The 25,282-nt window shown below is 50.5% G+C and overlaps 2 protein-coding genes across 3 annotated transcripts; one reads left to right on the top strand and one right to left on the bottom strand.

The window, feature by feature from the left end:
* The first annotated feature begins 418 nt into the window (after positions 1-418).
* On the top strand, positions 419-9,791 carry LOC118855226 (aldehyde dehydrogenase family 3 member B1-like). Its single transcript, XM_036765310.1, has 10 exons — positions 419-486; positions 793-955; positions 1,340-1,450; positions 2,162-2,282; positions 4,586-4,671; positions 5,490-5,571; positions 6,365-6,751; positions 7,009-7,175; positions 7,620-7,719; positions 9,598-9,791. The coding sequence occupies exons 1-10, from the start codon at positions 419-421 to the stop codon at positions 9,789-9,791; spliced, it is 1,479 nt and encodes a 492-aa protein (XP_036621205.1).
* A 4,106-nt stretch (positions 9,792-13,897) lies between these two features.
* On the bottom strand, positions 13,898-24,956 carry ACY3 (aminoacylase 3). 2 transcript variants are annotated; one of them, XM_036765420.1, is made up of 7 exons: positions 24,333-24,956; positions 20,517-20,760; positions 19,730-19,925; positions 18,932-19,022; positions 17,684-17,791; positions 16,852-16,961; positions 13,898-14,547 (listed from the first exon to the last, which is right to left on the bottom strand). In XM_036765420.1, the coding sequence occupies exons 1-7, from the start codon at positions 24,526-24,528 to the stop codon at positions 14,341-14,343; spliced, it is 1,152 nt and encodes a 383-aa protein (XP_036621315.1). In that variant the 5' UTR covers positions 24,529-24,956; the 3' UTR covers positions 13,898-14,340. The 2 variants fall into 2 exon arrangements, with proteins under 2 accessions (XP_036621315.1, XP_036621316.1); XM_036765421.1 differs by having other exon boundaries at positions 20,517-20,765; positions 24,333-24,422.
* Positions 24,957-25,282: the final 326 nt, after the last annotated feature.

Raw genomic sequence — 25,282 nt, 5'->3', positions numbered from 1 at the left:
AAATCAAATGAGGGTGGTACAAAATGAACAAGAGAGCTGAACACAGTTCATACGGTTGCACAGCACAGCGATTGCGCTGTGATTGGAACATTCTGGGAGTAAATCCACAAGCTGAGGAGGAGTTTCCCATCCTGCTGCCCGGCACACAGTGTATTTCAATCAATGCTTGATTCTATCAAGGGGCAACAAGGTTTCCTGTGGGAAAGCCAGTTTCCCATACTCCTTCAGGGTAGTGCTGTCAAGCCTACCCATTGGCCTTTGCAGTGGCATCAACTCTCTAGAAGCACAACAGAATAAGGCAGGGTCAGATTGTGCAGCTCCCAAGAGTTTGACTGGTGATTACTCTGTGTGCATAGTTATTACTTAGCACAGGGCTTGGCACACAGTAAATGCTTAATAAATGTTTGTCTAGTCCTTCATGCCGCTTTCTGAGCTCTCCAGTATGCTTGAGTCAGTGATCTTGGGCTCTGTAAAAGGCTTCTCTGGGTACTTAGTAAAATTCTTAAAAAGACCCATGGTGGGAGAGTATGCTGATTTCCAAGGAACAGGTGGTAAGACAGGGCAAAGCCTGAGGCTTCTCGCCACAGGCAAAACTAGGTAGTGCAAGGCCTCCTTCCATGGAGGAGGGCATTGGCTGGGCAGCCCAATCCTGAGCCTTGCTGGGAGGGAGGAATGGTGGGGTTCTCAGGGAGCAATCCCAAAGGCAGCTCAGCAAAGGTGGGTGGAGCTGGGTCATTGCTGAGGCACAGTCAGCCCTCGCCCCCAGCAAGTCCTGGCCACTGTTTGGCACAGGGTGAATCCCTATGCAGACACCCTCAAGCGTCTCCGGGATGCCTTCAATTCTGGAAGAACCCGTCCAGCCGAATTCCGAATTAGCCAGCTCCAGGGGCTGAGCCGCTTCCTGAAGGAAAACCGAAAGTTACTCCTGGATACCCTGGCCCAGGATCTGAACAAGGTGTGGAGGGCAGGGGACCATGATGGGAGGGGACCAGATGGGCACCGGGGCTCCTGGGTCCAGGGCAGTCCAGAAGAGCAGGAAAGGAGGCCAAACTGAAGTGGGAAGCTGGACATGATGTGGAGTGGAGAGATTAGTCTCAGGAGCTGGGCTTGAATCCTCACTGTTTCTCACTAAGGATGTGAATCTGGGCAAGTCCTTTGCCCTCTGGGCAGACTGATGGCAGGTTCCTAATCCTAGTGTGAATTTGGGGATTGGACTAGATGACCTCTAAGATCCCTCTGACCTCCCTGGTCTGGGTTTCCAGCCCTGCCCCACCCTCCCTCCCCTGGGAGGCGATGGCCATGAGCACTGAACATCTGTCTGGTTCATTTCTTTACCCAGCCAACCTTTGAAGCTGATATATCCGAGATTGTCTTATGTGAGGCTGAAATCAAGCTCGCTCTGAACAATCTCCGCACCTGGATGAAGGATGAGCAGGTGGAGAAGAATCTGGTGAGTAGGAAGGAAGAGAAGGGGTGGGTCTTACAGCTGACTCCTTACATCTGAGTGCCTTTATGTCCTGCCCCTCTTCAGGGTAGGAGCAAAGGTCTCCAGGCTTCGGATAGGAGCCTGAACTGGCTCCTAGCCCTCCATCTGCTGCTCTCCCACTGGGTGACTGTAGGGCTCCCTCAGGGTCGGGGGGAAGAACAGAGGAGGAAAAATGAGGGGGAAGCACCTTGAAGAGATAATAGGCAGCAGGCAGGTAAGGAACCATCATCCTGAAAGGCCTATGGGGCCTTGGAAGTGAGGGCTATTGGAACCAAAGCTTCCTAGCAATAAGGATGGCCCAAGAGTGGCATGTGCTGCCTTACAGGTAGTGAGCTCCCCGTCATCAGAAGCCTCTAAATGGAAGGTTCAAGACTACTTGGGTAGTCTATAAAGGTCGAGGTTGTGTACCGTGCTGTCTGAGGTCCTGAAGGAAGGATTCTGACCCAGTCACTGCGCTCTGGCCCTGGGCTAACTCTCAGCTCCCCTCTCTCTGCTTTCCTTCTTCCCAACCTCACACTGCCTGAGTGAGGAGGGCAGAGGGAGAGGGAGGGATGGCAGCTCCTTCCCTCCACCCCACCCCCACTCTGGTTTCCTGCATTTCCTTTGGGTGGGTTGGGATTTACGTCTGGCCTGGCCTAGCCTCTGGGAGCTCTCTATCTCCTTCCTTGTCCCTAGGTTACCCAGCTGGACTCAGCTTTCATCCGAAAGGAGCCCTATGGTGTCACCCTCATCATTGCCCCCTGGAACTACCCTTTGAACCTCTTGCTGGTGCCTTTGGTGGGGGCCATTGCCGCAGGTAAGAAACAGGCCATGGGCAGAGGATGCCCAGTCCCTACTCTGGCCCAGCTCCCTCTCCTGGGGCTCCCTGACAAGGATCTTTGCCTCTCTGACCTTCAGTCTCCTCCCTGTGACCTGCAACTAGTCCCATCACCCTTGGGACAGTTTTTGTCCAGTAGCCACAGAGTCTGGCAGGCCTTCACCAGGTAGGGCGGTGCAGTGGATAGAGCACTAGCCTGGGCTCCATTCAAGCAATGCCCCAGGTACTTCTAGCTGTATGAGTCACTTCTGTCTCTGTTCCTCAGTTTCCTTCTCTCTAAAATGAGAGGGTACTCCCAGTTCTAACTCTAGGACCTCTTCAAGACCACCTTATACCCACTGTCACATCTGAGTCACACACAGCTCCATTTTACAGATGAGGAAACTGAGACTCTGGGAGGAGGAGGAGACTCACTTCTTCAGGGTCACATGACTTCAGGGACAGGAGCAGGACTTGAACCCAGGCCTACCTGATTCTCTAACCACTACCCCACACTGTCTCCAGAAGTGGCCATGTGTCATCCTTCCCCCAAATTCCTAGAAGGGAAGTGGCTTGTAAACCTTAAACTCCCTAGAAATGGGTCTCAAAATCAGGGCTCTCTGCTTTGTTCCTGCAAACCCGGTCTCGTGCCTGTCTCCGTCTGACACAGGTCTGTCTCACACGCTCAGGGTGTGCTTTGATCACATGGCTTTGTCTACACACTACTCACAGAGAGGCTTTGACAGCTCCCCTAGGAATCTGGCCCACCCATCTGCCAGGGAGCCTTTGGTTCCTGCCTGGAGGGGAGCAGGGGAGGGGGCCAGGGGCCTGGCTACTCCGTTCTCCTCAGAAGAGTGCCAGACTAGAATCATAGCCATCTGTGACCAGAAACATGGCGAGACTAGGGAAATGATGTTTTCCTTAGGTTTAAGCCACTTTCCTGGTCCCTATCCCCTAAAGAGGAAAGGCTGCTCTAAGCTTGTATCCCAAAACTTGACCCCTTCCCACCAAATGCTAGTCACAAAAAGACCATCCCAAGGAAACCCATTCATCCAAACAGAAGTCAGGGAAGTCATGAGTTCAGTCAGTCAGTCAATAAGAATTTATTAAGCACCTATTATGTGCCAGGCACTCTGCCAAGCCCTTAGCGATGCAAAAAGAGGCAAAAGAAAGTCCCTGCCCTCATGGAGCTAAAATGGAATGGATAAGTAGCATTTATCTAGCACTTTCCAAACATTATCTTATTTGATCCTCACATCAGTCCTGGGAGGGAGATGCTATGGTTATCCCCATTTTACAGATGAGAAACCTGAGACAGACTGCGGTTCAGTGATTTGTCCAGAGTCACTCCACTAGTAAGTGTCTGTGGTCAAATTGGAATCCAGGTCTTCCCAACTCTAGGTTCAACATTCTAGCCGCTGCACCACCTGAATGTATCAGATAACATAAATAAATGTTCTCACTGAGAGGGAGATATACTGTATCAACAGAGAGAGAGATAGACAGAGACAGAGAAACAGAGACACACACACACACAGATGGAGACACAGAGACAGAGACAGAAATAGAGAAAGAGATGGAGAGAGACACACACAGAGACAGAAACAGAGACACACACACAGAGAAACAGAGACACAGAGAGAGAGATGGAGAGAGAGACAGACAGAGAGACAGAAACAGAGACACACAGAGAGAGGTGGAGAGACACACAGAGACAGAGAGCACCCTTGATCTCATCCAAGGAGAAATTCCCCTAAGTTTCTCAGGAGGCAAGATGGAAACCAGGACCATGTTGAGGAGCTCACTTCCTCTTTCATCTGCCTTCCAAAGTCTTCTCTCTCTTGCTCTGCAGTTGGTCCCAAAGAGCAGTGAGAACTCCCAAAGCAAGACAGAAGAGGAAGGTTTCTCTTTCCCATCTCAGCCCCATCATTTTCTCCACCAATAAGGAGAGTCTTCTGTGAATGGTCCAGGCTTGAGACCTGGGCTGCATACACCTCCCTTCTGTGCCCCTTTCTCTTTCCGTCCCTCAGTTTTTGCCTGGATCTCCAGCACCACTCCAGAAACACAAAGGTTCCTTCCCCTTTGCTTTCCACTCTGCCCGCTTCCTCCCCGTGGCCAGGCAGAGTTGGGGGAGATGTTTGGCGGTGATAGAGGCCGGGTTGACAAAACTTAGGTGGGGAGAACACAGTGGAGGAAGGGATGGCTGGAGAGAAGGGTGAGGGGACATCAGCCCAGAAGGAGGGAGGCCGGGCATCCTCTCAGAAGGAGTTAGAAGCTGCCTCTTCTCACCCTCCCTCTGGCAGGTAACTGTGTGGTTTTAAAGCCCTCGGAGATGAGTAAGGGCATGGAGAAGGTCATTGCTGAGGTGCTGCCCCAATACCTGCACAAGGTGAGGGACACAACGTAGGCCGCTGACTCCCAGGAAGCTGGGGCCTCCCCAGCCCACGTCCTCAAAACCCTTTCCTTTAAAGAATTGCCCAGACCTTCAGAGCCTCCATTCTGGCTGTGGCTGGCTCCTTCCTAAGGGGACGTTTGGGGTTTGGAGTGGGTGGCCCAGGCAAGGGGAAGAAGAAGAGCCAGGACCTGGCTGGGTGGGTGCATCTGAACAGGGTCTCTTTCCTTGGGACCCTCAATTCTGTAGAATCCTTTGGGTGAATCAAGGTGGTGGTGGGGGGATGGGAGTCAAGTGGAGTTGAGGAGGCTCTGGGCCTCAGTTTCCTCAATTGTAAAATGAAGGGGTTGAAATAGACCCCCTTCACTTCTGTCTGGAGCCAGATCTCCAGACTCCAGGCACAGTGCCCCACCCCCCAAATGGCCCTCTCCAGCCTTCACCTTCAGGGGGTTCCCTTCCCTTGGAAGGATTTACTCCTGACTTTCTCTCCTCCCCAGCCATTCCATAACCAGTTCATGGGTTTTCTCTCAGCCATTCTGAGAACATTGGACTCAGAGGCAGAGTCAGGGGACCTGGATTCCAATTCCGCCTCTTCTACTTAATCCCTGTGGGACTTAATCTCTGTAGGCGAGTCATTGAACTTTTGGGGGCCCATTTCCTCCTCTGTAAAGTGGAGATGTTCCATAAGGTCCTTCAAGCCCTAAACTGGATGTCTCTTTCCTTGCCTCTGGGCACTGGCCTGGGGAGGAGATCCAGTTATCCTGGGCAGGGTCCTCCAGGCCCCTGGGAATGAGCAGTTCTGTCCTGGGTTCCAGAACTGCTTTGCTACGGTGCTCGGAGGCCCCCAGGAGGCCACAATTCTGCTCAAGAACAAATTCGACTACATCTTCTTCACAGGTGAGCTCGGGCTAGACAGCCTGGCCTGGCAAATGGGACTCTTTGGCTCCCCCCAGACCTGAGGGCTCAGGCTGAGGTCTGGACCCCTTTTCTTGCTCCTCCTGGGCCCAAGGGCCTCTGGGGGCAGGGACCAGCACACCCCAGAGCACAGGCCTGTCAATGCCTGGCTTTGGGGGCAGAGAGGTCATGTTGGGGAGTAGAGGTTCCAAAAGGAGGTGGCTCTTTCCAAACCCAAACCCTCACCCTTAGTGGACACAGAACTTAAAGGCTGAGAAAGGCCCTACAAAGCAGCTAGCCCCCTTCCTTGTGTCCTAGACAGAGACCTGGGGGAGGGGCCCAGCAGGACTCTGGGGAGGTTATTTTTTTCTCAGCTCTTTCTGCAGGGCAGCTCAACCCCCACCCCCCCAGCACTCTCACCACCATCTGAGGTGTGCAGAGCCTGGCACATCTCAGAGCATTTTTACACCTATTATCTCAGCTGATCAGCCTTGGGACAGAGGGGCCGGGGAGGAAGAGAGGGCGAGCAATATTCTCCCCATTCGAAAGGACAAAACTGAGGTCTGGGAAGGGGCAGGGTGACTATCATTGGGGCTGGAAAGGACCATGGGATATCAAAGCCAGGGGGAACTCAGAGCAAAGAACAGAGTTGGAAAGGGCTTTAAAAAACATGAACTGTCACCGCTGGGAGGGGCCTTAGAGGCCTCCTCGTGGTCATAGAACAGTGAGCAGAGAGGGGCCCTCAGGCCAAGGGTGGGCTTTTCCTTAAAGGAAGGGGCTTCTCATCTGTCACCAGGAAGCCCCCGGGTAGGGCAGATCGTAATGTCCGCTGCCTCCAAGTACCTGACCCCTATCACTCTGGAGCTGGGAGGTAAGAACCCCTGTTATGTGGATGACAACTGTGACCCCCAGAGCGTGGCCAACCGTGTGGCCTGGTTCCGTTTCTTTAACGCGGGACAGACATGTGTGGCCCCAGACTATGTCCTGTGCAGCCGGGAGACCCAGGAGAAGCTGCTGCCTGCCCTGCAAAGTGCAGTGACCCAGTTCTATGGGAAGGAGCCCCAGAATTCCCCAGACCTGGCTCGCATCATCAATGACAGGCATTTCCACAGGCTCCGAGGCCTGCTGGACAATGGCCGAGTAGCCATCGGTGGCCAGTCGGATGTACAGGAACTCTACATTGGTGAGTGGTCCCCGTATCCTCCTGGGGTCCTTGGTGCTGGTAGCTCTGTAGCTCCACAGGAGCCAAGCTGTGGGCAGCTGTCCCTGTCTTCACTGACCTCCATGTGACCAGGACCCTGTGACCCTCATTGGCATGCATTGCTTTATTCCGAGGCTGCCCTATGATGACATTGTCATATCCCCAGCACCCCTGCCCCCACCCTGCCCTGGGCCCCTTTGAAAGCTCCAGTGTAAGGTCTCTTCTGTGGTCCGAGGCAGCCCCCACAGTGCTGGTGGATGTGAAGGAGACGGACCCTGTGATGCAGGAGGAGATCTTTGGGCCCATCTTACCCATCCTGAATGTGGAGAGCGTCGATGAGGCCATTGCTTTCATCAGGAAGAGAGAGAAGCCCCTGGCTCTGTATGCCTTCTCCAAGGATTCCAAGGTAAGGAGCCAGGGGCTCTGAGATTGAGAAAGGCCAACCCTGGAGGGTGGGGCCAGAGAGGAGAGGAAGGCCTGGCGGATGGGGCAAGGCTGCCCACCGGTCCCAATTCGAGTAAAGGGGGAGGGCACCTTCCCCCACTTACCCTGGAAGAGGCAAAGCTTCTTCCCTCAGAGAGCTTCACCCCTCCCAGCCCTCTGTGGTAGCCCCTGTCACTTGAAGGTCCAAGAGGAGGGACTCTATCTTAGAGTATTTTTGAGTGTGGTAATAGATGAAGTGAGGTTCAAGAGACCTTTGCCAGGGGACTTTCTACTCTGCCCCTAATTGTGGGAAGCACGGTAAGTGCCCCTGAGCCACTTCTCAGTGAGGCCAGCCCAGGGAGGTTCCAAACCTCTTCCTTTGGTTTGGTTGGATGACTTCAGAGTTCTTGCTTCCTGTCTCCTCCAGGTGGTAAATAAGGTTCTGGACCAGACCAGCAGTGGCAACTTCGGGGGGAATGATGGCTTCATGTTTATGACAATAACATCCATGCCTTTTGGGGGAGTTGGTATGTTTCTGGCTCAGCCTGTGCCTTCCTCAGTGGAGCATAGACCCCTGGTCCCTTCAGGGTCCCAAGGCAAGGAAAAAGAACAACTCAATCTGTCCTGGGTCTCAAAGTTCAGGCTGGGGCCAGGCTGGGGGCTGGACTTGGCCTGTCCCCAAGCTCAGGGCCAGTTCTGTACTCAGGCTCAGATCTCAGTCCAGACCAGGGCTGGGGACCACTCTGTCTTCAGGCTCAGGGCTTGGTCTGGGGCCAGGATCAGGGCTCAGGCTGTCCCCAGGGGCAGTACTCAGGCTGGGGACTGGGGGTATCCCTCAGTGTACCCTGAAGGCAAGAAGTCACCCTGGAATCTGAGCTGTCTAGCTATAGTTCAGCCTTGGTTAGATTATCAGCTGCACCCAAGCGTGGTGAGCCCCACCTGGATCCAGAGGAGCCCCAGCTGAGAGCAGGGCCCTGTGGGGCTAGAGTGTGGGGTAAGGAATGTGTGGGAATAAGAGGTCAGAGTAGGTCCCTGGGGATCCCTACTGGGGCTGGGGCTGCTGAGAGGCCTTGGGCCCCTGGAGAGACATGCTGGGATATCTAGAAGGTAAGTGGAGCAAAGAAGGCAGTTTTCCTGTTCTCTAGAGAGCAAACTCTTAATGGCCCCTCCCTCCCAGCTCTACTTGTGTCCCCTCCCCCAAAAACAAACCTCTCACTGTCATCAGGTCAGCCATTTCCTTAAGGTGTCAAGGGTTTAGATCAGGGCCTCAGAGCGGAGGAGTAAGAGCTGGAAAGGTCTTTAGAGATCGGTCCTCTTGCCCACCTCCCTCATCATACAGAAGGAGGAAACCAAGACCCAGAGAAGGGATGGATCTTGCTAAGTAACTTGGACAGCCTGAAGACTTCCCAGACCTACATTTCTGGGCTTCAAGCTTAGTAAATGAAGACTGTCTTCCTCCCACCTTATCCTTTCTACTTCCACTGGCCCCTGCTCTATTCTGGCCCTGCTGCTCAAACCTTCCCCTGCATGCCCCTGGGGTCAGACTCCATGTCCCTGACTTTGCCTGAGCCCCACCCCCTCCTGAAAGCCTGGCCTCTTGTCCATGGACAAATGACCCTAAAATTTCATAGTCTCCTCTCCTTGTTCTCATCATCATAGATTTATAATTTATCCAGAGCCTTCTGGAGAGAATGCCTGATCCCCCAAAGGACACCAGAATGAGGAAAATGTCAAACCCCATTTGAGGCTACAAAGAGGAGAGGGCACAATGAGACATGGTGGAGTAGGAGGAGCTCTGGGTAGAGCCAGGCAGACACCTGGGTGGATGCAAATCCTAGCTCCCCCACCCCTGCCCCACTGTGCCACCTTAGGCATATGTCTTTTTGGTACCTCAGTTTCCTCCCCTGTAAAATTAGGTCATTGGATCTCTAAGGTCCCTCTCAGCTCTGACATTTTACTCTTCGTGTTTTCCTGTCCCTCTTTGCCCTGGCATTCTTTGTTCTATGTCCTAGGGCTCCCCAGCTCTGACATTCTCTGTTCTAAGGTCCCTTCAAACTTTGATATTCTGGGTTCTCAGGTCCATCCCAGCTCTGATTTTATTTTCTGTGGGCCATGTTCCCTTCAATACCTAACACTCTGTGTTCTAAGATTCCTTCCACCTCAGATATTCTGAGTCTCTCTGATCTAACATTCTATGTTCCTTCCACCTCAGACACTTTATAGTCTGTATTTAATGCGCTCCCCAGCTGTAATGATTCGGTCTGTGATGACTAGAATGTTTCAGGTCAGGGAGCGTGGTCTGGCTCCTGAGGGAACAGACCTCTTTCCCTGAGGGCTGAGAGAAGGTAGCTGTCCATGGTCCTCCTGGTCCCCCTGCTCAGCCAGATCCCTGCCTCTTGTTGCAGGTCACAGTGGGATGGGAGAGTATCACGGCAAGTTCACCTTTGACACCTTCTCCTACCGGCGTGGTTGCCTCCTTCGTAGCCCACGCCTGGAGATGATCAACAAAATGCGCTACCCACCCTACTCCCCAGGGCGCCAGCGACTGCTTGTGTGGTTTTTGGAGCACAAGCTGGGCTTCCCTTGCTCCATCCTGTGAACGGCTTCCTCACCCTTGCTCACCCTTGACCTTCCCCATACCTGCAGGCCCGGGATGGCAGGGCCAGGCCTCCCCACTTGTCTTGGGTGTTCTACTCCCTGTCTCTCACAACCTCGGATACCCTGCCTGAGCCCCATCATGGTAACCTACTTGGCCCTGAGCCTTCCCACCCCGACCTGGGAAGAAAGATAGAATCCATGTAGAAAATGTGATTAATATGCTTACAAATAAGATGGTCAGGTCCCAGGTCCAGCTCTGGAAAGGAACTCGGAAGACACCAGTCCAACCTCATCATTTTATGGATAGAGAGATGGAGTGCTAGGAAGGCTAAGGGACTCCCCAAGATTACATGGGCAGTAAATGACAGATCCTGGGACCCCTCTCATTGCACCACATTGCCTTCTCACATACTCAATGTCATCCAGCACACCCACTTCAGGAAACCATGCTTTCATAGCTGTAGGTCATCTCCCCAGCTCAGACCATAACCCCCTAATGACTTATGTGGACCCAGGACTCTGGGGTTGCCTTACTGGTCATGCTTCTGGGGAGTTTGGTATCATAAGTCATGTAGGTAGTGGTAGTGTCAGGATTTGAACCCAGTTCCTCTTTTCACTGTACCATGCTGCCTACGCTAGACCTTGCTTTCCTTACACAATGTGAAGAATTTCCCATGGGGAATCTCATTGCTTCTGGGCAGAAGAATAGCAAGCATTTGCACCAGTGTGCAGTAATCCATTTTCTTATCGAGAAGGTTCCTTGCTTCAAGAACTTCCTGGTCATGTCTGCAGCACTGTGAGTGGTGAACACAGCTTTGTCTTCCCTCGTTGGTCTGTTTCTACCTATCTGGTCCTCTCTCCATGGGTGACTTTTCTCTTCAGCCTGTTTAGCAGTTCATAGAGGAGCTCCTTCCAGAGCTCTGAGGATGCTCAGACTGGGTCCGTGTTTGAATTGTTTATCCCTGACAACTGTAATAAAGAATGCCTTAGCCAAACTAGAAATTGTAGACATGGGATCAACTCTTAGATATTTATTGTTATGAAGTCACCGTCTTCAACACTACCTGGTAACAATAGCAGAGACAGTAGCCTATCACTGGGTTCATACTCAGAGCCTTTCTAGCTTGGAAGGGCCTGTCTTTCACTCCAACCAACAATCAATCAAGTGTAGCATCCCATGGCTACATATAGGGCTCTAGAACTTGTTCATGTCCCCCATGCACTCAAATTTACTCTTTATGAGCCCCCATCTCCATTGAACGTCCCTCAACCAAGACTATCATTGAACATGTGACAGCATAGGAAGATAAAGAATGTTTACCATCAATCAGTCAACAAGCATTTATTGGGAATTAAGAAGGGGGTGAGACAGAGAAAGTGGGGCTACTAAGAATAAATGACTTTTTGAAGGAAATAGTGGAGAAGGAAGAGCGGTAGGATCAAATGAGAGTCTGGTTTTTGTTTTTTAAAGGATGAAGGCAATATGGGTGTGTTGGTAGGCAACAAAAAAGGAACCAGTACCTATGGAGGGATTGATGATTAGAGTAGGGATAATGGTATCCCCAGAGAGCAATGTGCTGGAGAAAATAGGAGGGGAAGGGATCAAGGGAGCATGTGAAAGGACTGGTCTCTCTCATGAGGATAAGAGGAACCTCTCCATGTGAGACAGGGGTGAAGGAGATAGCAGCCGAGGGCATACAGTCTGTTAGGTAGCCTCTGCCAGGTGTGTGTGTGTGTGCGTGCGTGCGTGCGTGCACGCGCACGAGTACAGTCCCTACTCCTTGCTGGGCTCATGTGGTCTCTGTCTAGTGTTGGTCCCAAACAGACTGAGGCTATGAAGCATCTCAGAGTCCTGCTTTTGGCTTCAGCTGGCATTCTTAGCTGAGCTGTTTCTTTCCCATAGGAAGGGCAGAGTCTGCTAGAGAGCCCCTATTCTAGAACCTGACACATCACAACACTGGGGGTTGAGCTGCTCTCGTTCCATGACCATTATGGGTCTGTGTTATTAGGAAGAGTACATGAGAGAAAGAGGGATTGGGGCTCACTCTGTAGCTAGGACCAGAGCAGGGCTCAGTTTGGGGCAGCTTTGGAGCTGAGTTAGAAGTCAGGATCAGGACTGGAGCGACCAGGGTTCATTCTATGGCTAGAATTGAGGCTGGGTCTGAAACCAAAGATGGTGGTCCATCAAGACTTTAGACTCAATGGAAAAAGTCCTTGGAAGTCGTTGAGTGAACTGCAGTGACAATGAAAGTCTGTTCTGATTGGTTTAGGGACAGTTATGTCATGGGGCTTATATAAAACTTAGAGGGAGAGGGGAGTGGCAGGGAAAGGAAGAGAGAGGGAGAGGAGAGAGGAGGAGTCGAGGAGCAGGGCAGTGGGGAAGAAGGGAGCAGAGGAGCAAGGGAGAAGGGAGCAGGGAAGAGGAGAGAGGAGGAGTGGGGCAGTGGGGGAGAGGGGAGTGAGGGAGGCAAAGGAAGCTCAGGCTTGTGAGCTACAGCATTAGACAAACCCCTTCCCCTCCCATCCCCTAGGGGAACAAGCAGCGGAGCCCAGGGACCCTGACCTGCCAGTATAGGGTGAGGGAGATGAGCAGGAGCAGCTCAGAGCCCCTGTGGGCCCCACTAGGAGCAGGTCTGATTCTGGTATCAGGCTCAGCACTCAGTCTTTAGCTAAGTCCGGAGCTCTCCCACTCCAGGCCATCCTCCACGCAGCTGGCAGTGATTTTCTTGAAGGGTCTCACCACATCCCACTTACTCCCTATTACCTCCAGGTTCAAATGTAAGATACTTTGGCCTTCCAAGCCCTTCCCATCCTGGCCCCTTCATACCTCTCCGATCTTTTTACACTTTATGTCCCTATACATCCTTGGCCTTTTTTCTGTTCCTTGAACCTGACCCTCCATTTCCCAACTCCACAGCTTTGCCCTGGCTGTGCCCCACCCTAATTATGCTCTCCCTCCTTGCCTCCATTTTCGGGCTCCCCTGGATTCCTTCGATACTCCACTCAGAGCCCAACTTCTACACCGGCTCATTACCTGCTCCCCTCCCCACCCCCCAGCCAGCCCATTTACCTTCCCTGCACTGTACCTAGCGCACAGGATGCATTTAACCAATGCTTCCTGATGACTGACTGATGGAGTCATGTAGGGGAGGGTCCACTGTGTACCGGGCGGTGTTTTAGCTCCCTCTGGTGGGTGTCTGCTCAGCCTGGAGTGGGCGGAGCCTCCGTCATCTTGGCTTCTCTGAGGCCCGGAGTCATTGGATTGACAGCCGGAAGGGCGATCCCTAAGGATCTACCCCAAGTCCCTCATTTTCCAGAAGGGGAAACAGAAGCCTCTCAGGGAAGTGACTTGCTGAAGGTCACACAGATAATAGGAAGAACAGTTGGTTACACTCTCTTTACTGTTTGAGGCTCAAGGCCTCCTGGTGGGCAGGTTCTCCGGTCACTGTTCCCATTTTATATATAGATGAGGAAACAGCATTAGAGAGATGGCCTGACACCGAGTCAGAGAGAGAGGCAGAATTTGAACTCGGGGCTGCTGAACTCCAAGCCCAGTGGATGGATCCACTATCCATGGCACCTTCCAAGTAGTGACAGCACCACATTGGAATCATTCTAAACACAGAGTTGTTCCCATGTCATTTTTCAAAGCCTTAGTTTCTTCATCAATAGAATGGACATGTTCATGCCTTGTAGGACTTTTGTCCTGGTTGCTGTGAGGTTCAGAAGAGATAATGTCTCCCCAACCCTTGCCAGAGCTTAGAGTGTCAAGTCATGGGTTGTGTGTGCCTCTGTACTTAGGTGCCTGGGCCATGGATTGCTGATTAGGCTATGGGGCCCCAGTGAAGTTTTTGAGCAGCTGTCAAAACCACAACTGCAGATCTGCAGCCCTCAGAGAAAAGGGAATAGTTTCAAGTCTATGGCTCAGCCTCTGCTTTCCTCTAGCAGACCACAGGCAACCCTGGGTTGGTCAATTAATTGAATTTTATTTTATTTTCAGTTCTGAATTCTCTCCCTCCCCTCCCCATGGAGAAAGCAAGAAAAACCAAACCAGTTATGAATATGTATTGTTGATTGAACCAAATTCGCATATTAGCCACATCCCCCACCCCCCCACCCCCCCAAGGCTTCAGTCTGCACTCCAAGTCATTCACCTTTCCATCAGAGGTTTTAACACGACTCCTCTGGAATCTTAGTTGGTCTCTGAGTTAATCAGATTTCCCGAGTCTTTTCAAAGTTGTTTGTTGTTGCAGTCTAAACTGTTTTCCTGGTTCTGCTCACTTATATCTCTACATCAGTTCAGAGAAGTCTTTGCAGGTTTTCCTATAAACATTTTTGTATGAATAATCCTTTTCCTCTTCCTCTGATCTTTTTGGGGCCTAGGCAGAGTAACGGCTGGATTAGAGGGCATGTTTAATAACTTTTAAAAACTTTTGGGGCATGGTTCCAAGTTGCTTTCCAGAATGACTGGGCCAGTTGACAGTTCTCCCAAGATCAGTATGACTGTTTTCCCACATGGGCTGTTCCCCCTCGATCTGGCCCCTGAATCATCAGGGGGCTGATGCCGATGGGGCCTGTAAAGGCGGGATGGAGAATGTGCATTTCTTCATCTTGTGGAAGGCTGCTCCTTTCTCATAGTAGGCAGCCTCATTGATGAAGGCCGGGTAGATGGTGGCATCACCCTCGTAGAAGATCTCTTTTCCACTGAAGAGCTGAAAAATGGGGTCTCCTGGCTTCAGAGGACAGAAATCTTTGTCCTGAGCGAAGGAGCTGAGTGTCAGAGAAAACCCCAGTGCTGTGGCTGGATAAGCAGAGGGGGCTTCAGAGCAGAGGCGATTGGAGGCCATTCTCCAGTGGGCAGGGAGGCAGTGAAGCCCAGTGGAAAGAGCCTTAAGGAGGGTTGGGAATCGGGGGACCCCACTGAGGCCCTGCCTCACTGTGTGAGCTTTGAGAAGACCCCCTAACCCTCCTTCAGTCTTGGTTCTCTTTTCTGGAAAAGAATAGGGACTCACTCTGTGATTTCACTGACACAGGGAATTCCCTGGGGGGGAAGTCAATACCTTCTGTGAACCTTAGAGAGTCACCAGGAACACAAAAGGGTTAAGTGACTTACCTAGGGTCACACAGCTCTTGGTGGCAGTGGAAGGCTCTGAAACTAGCTCTCTGCCCACTGCACCACACTGTCTCTCTTCTGTAAAACTGGGATAAGGTGCTTGGCCCACCTCATGGGATTATGAGGACTGATTGAGTGATTCATTAAAGCAGGTCCCCTAAAGACCTGTACTGGCCAACTCTGGGGGAAAGATTTACCTACCTGCAGCTACTTAATAAAGGTACTCCAGGATACCAGCTCTTCACTCAGTAAAGTTAGTGTGCTGCCCCCCCTCCCCATAGGCAGGCGTTATTTCTCTCCATTTGTTTACATGGATAAATTTTCTGCATTTTTCACAGAAGGGCTGTGGTTGTTGGGTGGGTGGGAAACAGGAGATTGAGGAAGGGAGAAATGACCCTTGATCTTGGTTGAACTGCATTCACCAGGGTTTTTCCAATTCCCACCTTGTCTCAGCTAAGCTCAAGGGAAGGAGAAGCAGCTAGTTGGTACAGTCTGTTGCTCTTGGAATCTGTAACCAGGATGGCCTTTGTTTTCTTTGAGTGACTCAATTTATCTCAGTGAGCTTTACTAGGTGCTAAGCCCCAGGCCCAAACCCCATTAGGTGTTAATGTAATCCATGTGGATGTGAACCTCCCAGGGTCCTAAGGGGAGGGGCCAACTCAAGAACCAATCACCAGAGCCTGAGCTCTGGTGATTCAGATGCTGTTTGATGTCTGAATCCCTATAAGAAGGGAGGACAGAGCCATTTGTGCAGGGCTCTGGACATGGTGTTGATGAGGAGACTCCGGGCAGCTGTAGCTAAGGAGCCCTCCAGCTTGTAAACCCGGATGCTGAGACTTTGTTGAACTCTGGTAACTATGTGTTGGGATTGAATCAGACAAAGTCTGTTGATGTTTGTAATTTGTTTGCATTTTGTTTTGAAGTTCAGGGTGCTGGTTTTTTCCCCTGAACTAACTGAATGATATTGGTATGCTGAATTAAAAGTAAGCTTGTCAACCCCTTCACCTTGCTTTCCTTAGTTAAGCAGATCAGAAGAACCCGTGCTGTTGGCAGCTTTCTGGGTGCTGGCTGTGGGTGGATCTTTTACCCCCACAGAGGCTGCTAGCCAGGTTGTTGAAACAGAATCTGAAAGACCTTAGTTCAAATCCAACCTCAAACATTTATCATCTGTGTGACTCCTAGGCAAGTCACTTAGACTCAGTTTCCACATCTTTAAATAGGGATATTAATAGCATCCCCCAAGGTCTGAGAAAATGAGGAAATTTTTGTAATGCGCTTTGCAAACCTTAAAAGTTTCTATAAATGCTAGCTGTTGTTATTCTTATTAAAATGGAGTTTCTCCACAACCAGACTTCAGATCTGGTCTCAGAAGGCCAGGAAGGGATGAGCCATCTTAGAAACTAAGCAAGCAGTAAGCCAACCAAGAAGCATTTCCTAAGTACCTACTGTGTGCCAAGGAACTGTGCTAAACGTTGGGGAGACAAAAACCAAAACAGACCCTGCCCTTAGGCACTGATAATCTACTGAGGGAGATGTGTTCACAACTAAATATCTAAAAGCTCTAGACCAAAGAGATGGGAAGGGGACCTGAGAGCAGAGGCAGGAGCTTCTTGGAGGATGGAAGAAAAACCTCCTGGAGAAGGTGAGACTGGAAGGAAGTCAGGAGGTGACAGGCAAGGAGGGAGAGAATTCCAGGTCTAGGGTGCAGCTAGTGCAAAAGCATGGAGGTGGGAGATGACATGTGGTATATGGGAGTTGTTGACCCTGAAATTTTTCTGTCACCGAGTTCTGTTTACCTCCTTTAACCAAACTTTCAGGTTAACAGAATGTAAGGGCGAGAAGGTGAGGATGACTCCATTGGGATCACAGAGAGGGAAGGGCTGGGAACCGGGCTGCAGAGGGAGGAGGCGCCCCGAGGGCAGCTCCCTGGCCAGCACGGAGCGCTCACCTGAAGCTGGGGATGGACAGATCCCAGCAGCTCCCCTCCAGGGGACCGAGGAAAATCCACAGTCTCTATGACCCTATAAGCCACGATGTCGAAAGCCGGGAATGAGGCACCTGTGGGGGAAAGACAATGGAATCCCAGACCCACCCCCCTCATTTTACAGATGGGAGAACAGAGCCCAAGAGAGGGCTCCGGGCTTGGCCAAGGTCACACAGCTAGTTAGGGATTGAGACCCCGGTCCTCTGACCAGCCCCCGTGCCCTTTCTGATGGATTTGCGAGGGACAGAGGCTGCAGAATTGGACCGCTCCTTCCCTGGCCTCAGGGCTCCAAATAAATAGGTATATTTTGCATACATTAGACTGGGCACTCCTTGAAGGCAAGGTTTCTGTTGAAGGTTCTTTGTATGTTCAGGACCCAGCACAGGCTTCTTCTCAAACTAGGCTGATCAGTGCTTGTTGAATGAGTCAATGAATGAGCGGGTGGATGGACGTGAGGATGGCCGAGGATCCCCAAGGGGTGGGGAGGGGCAGATGATACTTGGGCTGGATGGTGGGCTCATGGAGCTTCCTTCTCCCCCCAGCACTTAGTCATTTCTCCCTCCTGCTTGCGGCAGATTCCTGTCCTGGCAAATACTGAAGGCGATGATGGAGCATAGGGGTTGGGGTCATCAGGCAGGCCCATCCAGGCTGTCCTGGGACAGGACAGGGGGTCAAGCTCTTCCTCCATGACTACCCTCTAGCCTAGAGAGCCCCAGCAGAGCAGCCCAGCCTCCAGAGGGACATGGGAGGACAAAAGAGGGTAGGGATTCCTGCAGGGAGGGCATGTGGCACTCACCTTGGTTGAAGAGGTCAATGAAGTCCAGACCACAAGCCACAAGGGCTCTCATGTGAGACAAAACATCAGCTCGGAGCACCCCATGCGGCTGGGGGCCCAGCTCCATGCCTGGGGAGAGAGGTGGCCCACTCATAAGAAACAGGGACATAAACACATACCCCATGACAAGGGGCTCACATTCCCTCACCCCCAGAGACACCTCAGCTCCCCTGGGATCATAGTTCTCCCAAGAGACATCAAGGTCCCCTTCCAATTTACATATCCCTCAGCTTCCTCACCAGTTTAGCTAAAATACCACCTCCTCCAATAAGCCTTCCTTGCCCCGTGTTTCCCCTCCCCTGCTAGTCCTTCTGCCCCACCCTACCCCATGGGGGGTTGAGATTGGGGAGGGGGGAGGGATGGGGATTACTGTCTATTTTGTATTTGATTCTCTAGGACAAGCAGCATCCCAGCAATGGAAGGAAGATCCTTTAGGGCAGGAGCTGTTTTATTTTTGTCTTTAAGGCCAGCTTGAGGTGCCTGAATAAATGTTTGTGGAGTTGGATTGAAAGCCTCAAAGGCCTTTCAATGGGATGATGCCTCAGGATAACAAGAACAGCCACAGGAATGATAGCCCACGTTTAGAAAGAGATTTAAGAGGAGGTTCGCCCAGGGATCTCTGATCTTCCCTTGTGGTCTGCTTTGAACCTCACAATCTCCCTGAGAGATAGGTACTATTACCTCATTTTTACGGAAAAGGAGACTGAGGCTCAGAGAGGTCACACACCTAATATATGTCTAAACTGAGACTTCAATGCAGGTCTTCCCTACCCCCAATCCAAACTTCTATATACCACAACAAGCCCAAGGCTTGCTTTACAATTCTTCCTCTGATGCTTACAAATGGCATGACCTCGGGCCAGTCTCCTAACCTCTCAGGCCTCCGTTTCCTCATCTGTAAAATGAGTGGGCTGGACTGAATGGCCTTTGAGGTCCCTTTCAGCTCCAGAGTTGTGACCTCCCCTCAGGTCTCTCAAGTCCCCCATCTTCCTGCCCCTCCCAAAGACCCACAACGTTATTCAGCAGCCTCATCTCCAAGGGCCCATCTCCTCTCATCTCACCTCCCCCAGAGAGTAAAGGCCCCAGTGGAATCCACATCCCCCAAAACATATACACCAAGGAACCCCAAGCCCCTGGGGCTCCACGGGAGACAGAGAGCCCAAGGCCTAGCCTGCTTCCATCCCTACCAGGGGTCCCCATTTGCCATACCCAGGCCATTCTTGCCAACTGACAGAAGGAAAGGGTTTTCCGGTCCAGGACAACCATACAGATAGATTGGACACGGGCCCTGAGTGTTCTTCTGAAAGGAGAAGGAACAAAGGTGGGTCGACATGTTGGCTCTCAGGAGACCCAGGCTCTAGGCCTACATCTGCCAGAGCTGAGGTGTCGAGATAGTTGAGTGGGATCCCCATTTCTGAGCCCCTGTTTCCTTATCTGTAAAATGGGGTAATTACACCTGCCTTACCTTTCCCTCAGGGTGGTGATGAGCAGATGGAAAGGAAGAAGGGGGGGTGAGGGCCCTGGGAGAGGCAGAAGATACTCAATAATTGTTTGTCGAATCAATGAATGAGTGAATATCTCCTGCCTCTCAAGTCCAAGGCCTTTTCTACCCCACTGAAGGGAAGGGAAAGGATAGGAAAGGAGAAGGGGAGGTAAAGGGAATGAGGGGAAGGAGAGGGGCCATGGGGCAGAGCAGAAAGTGCACCGCATCTGGAGTCAGAGGACCTGGGGGCAATCCCTGGTTTTGTGAGGTGCTACTGCTATGGCCTTGGACCACTTTGGGCTTCGGTGTCCTCCATTGTAACATGAGGGAACTGGATTAGACAATCCCCAAGGTCCATCGCATCTCTAAATCTATGGCCTAAGAGCTTGGACCAGCTAGGTCCTCCTCCTCCTGGGGAATAGCCCATCTCAAAGAACCTGGGCCTGGCTCCTCTCTGGCCAGACCCTGAAGATCGAGAGTCATACTGTGTGGGAGAGGGTGAAGAAAGGTAGTGGAAAGGGAACCTGGATATAGTGACACATGTGCATAGTGAAGACATTCTCCTCAGAGTCTGAGAGGAGGCAGGCTGCCATATTGGAGGTTGTGTTGTGAAGGTCAAAGATGAAGTCAAAGGCATCAGCTGAGCCTCTTGGACCAAAGAGCTGGTTAATCTTCTTGGCCTGTCTCACCTCATAAAGGCTGTCCTCTGTGCCCTTGGAGCTGGGAGGCAAGAAGTAAATGACGTCACTGCCTGGAAGGCATTCACAGCTAACTGTAACAGCAGCCTCAAAGTCGACATTACTGATTTCATTTTCACCTAATAAAACACAGTCTCCTATAAGATCCTGACTTATTGTTTTAAGGGATAATTTGTGATTATTGGTTTATGGCGCCTCTCCATGGATATCTCAACTGCTTTTAAACATTACCTGGAAGAGTGTGGGGAGCTGAGACTTCACATTTCACTGGGAACCACAGACCCATCAGCTGTTGGAGAGTCTTAATTCAAGGGCTTTTACTTTTGATTTTATTTAGTAAAACACATGTGTGAATGAGTCATCTTTTTGGGTCATGTGAAATGGGAAAGAAAATGAGTCTCTCAGATTGGATGGGAGCTGAGTCAATTTGACAAGTTATGGATTATTGTTGGGAATTCTCCTACCCTTAGACTAGAGTGGAACGAAGCCTGGCTGAGGCCCAGGTGGCTGGGGCAGCTGTAGGGTGGACAGATAGCCACCTGATGGCTTTCCATTGGTCCTCCTTCTTTCAGGGTCAAGAAAAGGTTTGGGCACAGCCAGGGGCACCACTCACGTGAGCAAGGCCCTTGTGAAGCTTCTATTCAGGTCCTGGCTTACATAGCGGACGCAGCGCTTTGTGGCTTTGGGGTTGGCCAGGAAGGGGGTGGTTGTGAAAGTGGCTCTCTGCAGCTCGGAAGGGTCCTGTAGCCAGTGCTTCACCAGGTAGACTCCTGAGAGCTCATTCCCATGGGTGCCCCCCATCACAGCCACGCGGTCCAGCTGATGCCTGACAGAGGGTGTCGAGCACATCCTGGAGTCTGGACTTGGAATAGAAAAGGGGGGGTGTTTCAACAATCTGGCTAGCAGCTGTTGTGGGGGTGAAAGACCAACACAAGCCCAACAACAAGCATGCTGCCAAAGCCCAGGTCCTTTTGATCTGCTTTAGTAAGGAAAGCGACTTTAAGGGGTTGACAAGCTCACTTTTAATTCAGCATACAAATACCATTCACTTAGTTCAGGGGAAAAATCCATCAGCTGAACTTCGGAGCAAATACAAACAAATTACAAACATCGACAGACAGACCAAATACAATTCATAGTTACCAACATCTAGGTTCAGCCTGGGAGCTCATAATGAGGGCTGGCCCAGAGCCACCATGGCTGTGAGTAAGAGCTCTGAGAAAGAGAATGCCAAGCCCTGGTTTTATATCTTTTTCAGGGTCAAGGGTGAGTCACATATTCGACTCACCCTCATGACCTAGAATTGTCACAAAGAGGCAACTTAAACCCATGTGGTCTAAAAGCCTCTGATGTCCCAAACATGTCACTCAAACTCATATGTAAACTAGGCCCTCCCCTGAGGCAAGGAGGTCACCAAGGATTCCCAATCTAATCAAGGAAACAAAGGCCAAACTCTTCAAGGGCACTTGGTTGAACTGAGTGCTAAGAGCCCATTTTGTTTACCAACACAGGGGACAACTCCTTAGACTCTCATCCTCAGAAGCTGAGTTGCCTCAGGCAGCTGCTATGACAAAGAGGGGCCTCATGGGGCCTAGATACATAGTAAATGGAGCCCCAGGCAGTTCCCACCTTGCCCTGCCCTGCTTTCTAGCAGTTTAGAGCTGACAAAGCCCCACAAAGGCAGGCATCCTAGCAGGCAGGCCAAGAGGGACAAGTCCCCTAGAGTGGGGTTAGGGTTAGTGGAGGCAGAGGGTTCGATGGAGATGCACTGAGTTTGGAGTCAGGAAGACCTGAGTTCAAATCCCATCTCTGACACTTCCTCTCTAGGTGATCTTGAGCAGTCATTTAACATGTGCCTAATCTGTAAATGGAGGGTAGGAGTAGATGACTTTTTTTTTTAAAGGCAATTGAGGTTAAGTGACTTGCCCAGGGTCACAAGGTAAGTGTCTGTGGTTGGATTTGAGCTCAGGTCTTCCTGACTCCAGGGCCAGTGCACCATCCACAGCACCACCTAGAGGCCTCAAGTACATGGCTTTTAAGGAGTAGTAGATGGGAATAGTAAAGAGAGAGAGTTGGAATAAGTGACTTCTGAGGTCACTTCTGGCTCTGAATCTATGACCCTGGACCTCCTGCATGTCTAAGTTTGAGTTTTGGACAGGGGGATGGTAGAAGTGAGGGTCTGGGGACAGGGAGATAAAGAGTTCTCTGACAAAGATCAGATATCTAAGATAGAGTGGGAATTAATACAAAGATATGACCTTATTAATAAAAGCTATTCCCCAAATGGTCAAGGAATATAAACAGGCAATTTTCAAAAGAAGAAATGGAGGCTATCAGCAACCATATGAAAATGCATGCCAACTCCCTAATAATTAGAGAAATGCAAACTAGAACAGCTCTGAAGTTCCATCTTACACCCATGAGACACCTCAAGACAACAGAAGAGGAAATGATAATTGCTGGAGGGGATGTGGGAGGACAGGTACATTAATATACTATTGGTACAGAGGCAAATCGTTCCAACCATTCTGGAAAGCAATTTGGAACTAGCACTGAGAAGCTGTAGATTATCCTGATCTTTTGATACCACTACTAGGCCGATGCCCCAAAGAGAGCAAAGAAAGGAGGAAAGGACCCATGTGTATGAAAATATTTACAGCTGCCCTTTTTGTTGTATCAAAGAATGGGAAACAAAAGGGGTGTCCATCACTTGGGGAATGGCTGAACACGTGATACAAGAGTGTGGTGGAATACTATTGAAATAACGTATGTGATAGATTCAGAGAAACCAGAGAAAACTTATCTAAACTGATGCAGGGGCAGGGAGCAAGACCCAGAGAATGATGTGTACAATGACTATAGTAATGCAAACAATTCTAACAGGAGCTGAGACATACCTAGCGTGCCTAAGATGGTATCATGCAGAGGGACCCCAACTCACTCAGGGCTCTAAAAACCTTGAGAGGAGAAGGAACTAATCTGGTTTGGAGAGAACAAGGCCAGAGTCATCCTAAAGAAAACCACTTTGAAAATCTTTTCCTTTTTAATTTAGTCTTTATTTAATTTTCTGAAATGGAATTCACTGGGTTTTTTATGTTTTGAGTTCTAAGTTCTATCTATTTCTCCCTCCCTCCTCTCCCTGATCCCTGAGACAATAAGCAATTTGATACAGGTTATACATGTGCAACCATATAAAACATTAGTCATTCTGGGGAAGAAAAATTCAAACAAAAAAAAGAAAGAAAATGAAAAATGAAAGAAATGAAAATGAAGATTTTTTTAACATTAAAATTATGCCTCACTTTGTATTCAGACACCAACAGTTCTTTCTCTGGAGGTGGATAGCATTTTTCATCATGAGTTCCTTGGGATTGTCTTGGATTGTGGGATTGTGGAGAATAGTGGTTCAATCGTTCATTGTGCAATATTGCTGTCACTGTGTTCTTACTTTACTCTCTATCAGTTCATGTAGGTCTTTCCAGGTTTTTCTGAAATCGTCAATTCTTATAGTATTCCATTGCAACAGTATAATTTGTTCAGCCAAATTGAGGCATCCTCTCAATTTCCAATTCTTAGCCATCACAAAAAGAGCTGCTATAGATATTTTTGTACAAATAGGTTCTTTTTTAAAATCTCTTTGGGATGCAGTCCTAATAGCAGGATTGCTGGCTCAAAGGTTATATGCAGTTTTATAACTCTTTGGGTATAGTTTCAAATTATTTTCCAGAATGGTTGGATTAGTTCACAACTCCACCAACAGTGCATTAGTGTCCCAGTCCCACATCTCCTCCAACATTTGTCATTTTCCTTTTCTGTCACATTAGCCAATCTGAAAGGTATGAGGTGGTACCTCAGAGTTCTTTTAATTCGCATTTCTCTAATCAGTAGTGATTTAGAGCACTTTTTCATATGACTATAGATAGCTTCGGTTTCTTCATCTGAAAACTTCCTGTTCATATCATTTGATCAACTGGGGAATGACTTGTATTTTTATAAACTAGACTCAGTTTGAGAAATGAGGTCTGTATCAGAGATACTTGTAAAAAAAATTTCCCCCAGTTTTCTGCTTTCCTTCTAATTTTGGTTGTATTGGTTTTGTTTGTGCAGGGGCAGGGAGATTGGGCACAGAAGGATGGGGGGAGGGTGAGGAAGAGAAGGATAGACGGCTCTGTGGGTAGAGGGACAAAGATCAGGGGATGGAGGGATAGAAGAAAGGAGAGACAGGAGCAGGAGGAAGAGGGCAAAAGAAGGGAGAGGGGGATGGAAAGATAAGTAGATAGAGGATTAGCGAGTGGGGGCGTTATGGAGGGGGCACAGAAGGATGGGGAGTGGAAGGAAAGGAGATGGGGGAACAGGGATGGAGGGAACAGGGGCTGGACACCGGGGGCCAGGAGACCAAAGCCCAGAAAAGGTCTGGCTCGGTACTGACCTGGGTTCAGTCTGACGGGCACCGGCTGCTCTCTCCCTGGCTCAGGCTCCTTCTCTCTGGGAACCTTGTTCTTGAAGCTCCGGGTTTGAGATGGGGGCTTAAAGCCTGTCCGCGTCTCCAGCAGCTGCCCAGGGTTCACTGGATCTTGACCGGGACAGGCTGGGGAGACTTTGGCCCCAGTCTGTCCTTTCCTCATTACTTAGTGACTAGGATCCGGCTCCTGCCAAGCTTGGATGCCCCTACACTGCCTCAGGGCCTATGCCCGATAAAAGTGGGCAGGCCGACTGAGAGCGGAGTTAAAGGGAAAGGAATGAGAAGCGAGCAGAGCTTTGCTATTTCCCTGGAGCCAAAACCTCTCTTCTATTTCCCACTGTTGGCCCACGGGAGAAAACACAGTGGCTGCGGGAGGGGAGGGGGGATTGGGGTGACTCTTGGACAAGTGGAAAGAAATAAAAACTAAAATCAAAGGGGTACAGGGAACAGTCCCTGATTGTTAAGAGAAAAGCGCTTTCCAAGTCCTGCCCCCAGCCAAGGACCTTAGGTTTTTCAGTGCCCGCTCCAGCTAAGACTGAGCTGCAGAGAAAGTGCTGAGGTATGCCAGGAAGTAGAGGGAGGAGGAGGAAGAGGAGGAGGAGGAAGAGGAGAAGGAGGAAGAGGGGGAAGAGGAGGAGGAGGAAGAGGAGAATGAGGAGGAGGAAGAGGAGGGAGAGGAGGAGGAGGAAGAGGAGGAATAGGAGGAGGAAGAGGAGGAGCAGGAGGAGGAGGAGGAATAGGAGGAGGAAGAGGAGGAATAGGAGGAGGAATAGGAGGAGGAAGAGGAGGAGGAAGAGGAGGAGCAGGAGGAAGGGGAGGAGGAGAAGAGGAGGAGGAGAGAAGAAGAGGGGGGAGGGGGAAGAAGAGGAGGGGGGAGGAAGAAGAGGTGGGGGACGGGGACGAGTTAAGTGGACTTT

The sequence above is a fragment of the Trichosurus vulpecula genome, chromosome 6 (assembly GCF_011100635.1).
Source record: "Trichosurus vulpecula isolate mTriVul1 chromosome 6, mTriVul1.pri, whole genome shotgun sequence".
Lineage (NCBI taxonomy): Eukaryota > Metazoa > Chordata > Mammalia > Diprotodontia > Phalangeridae > Trichosurus > Trichosurus vulpecula.
This window is presented reverse-complemented; position numbering and strand designations above follow the sequence as displayed.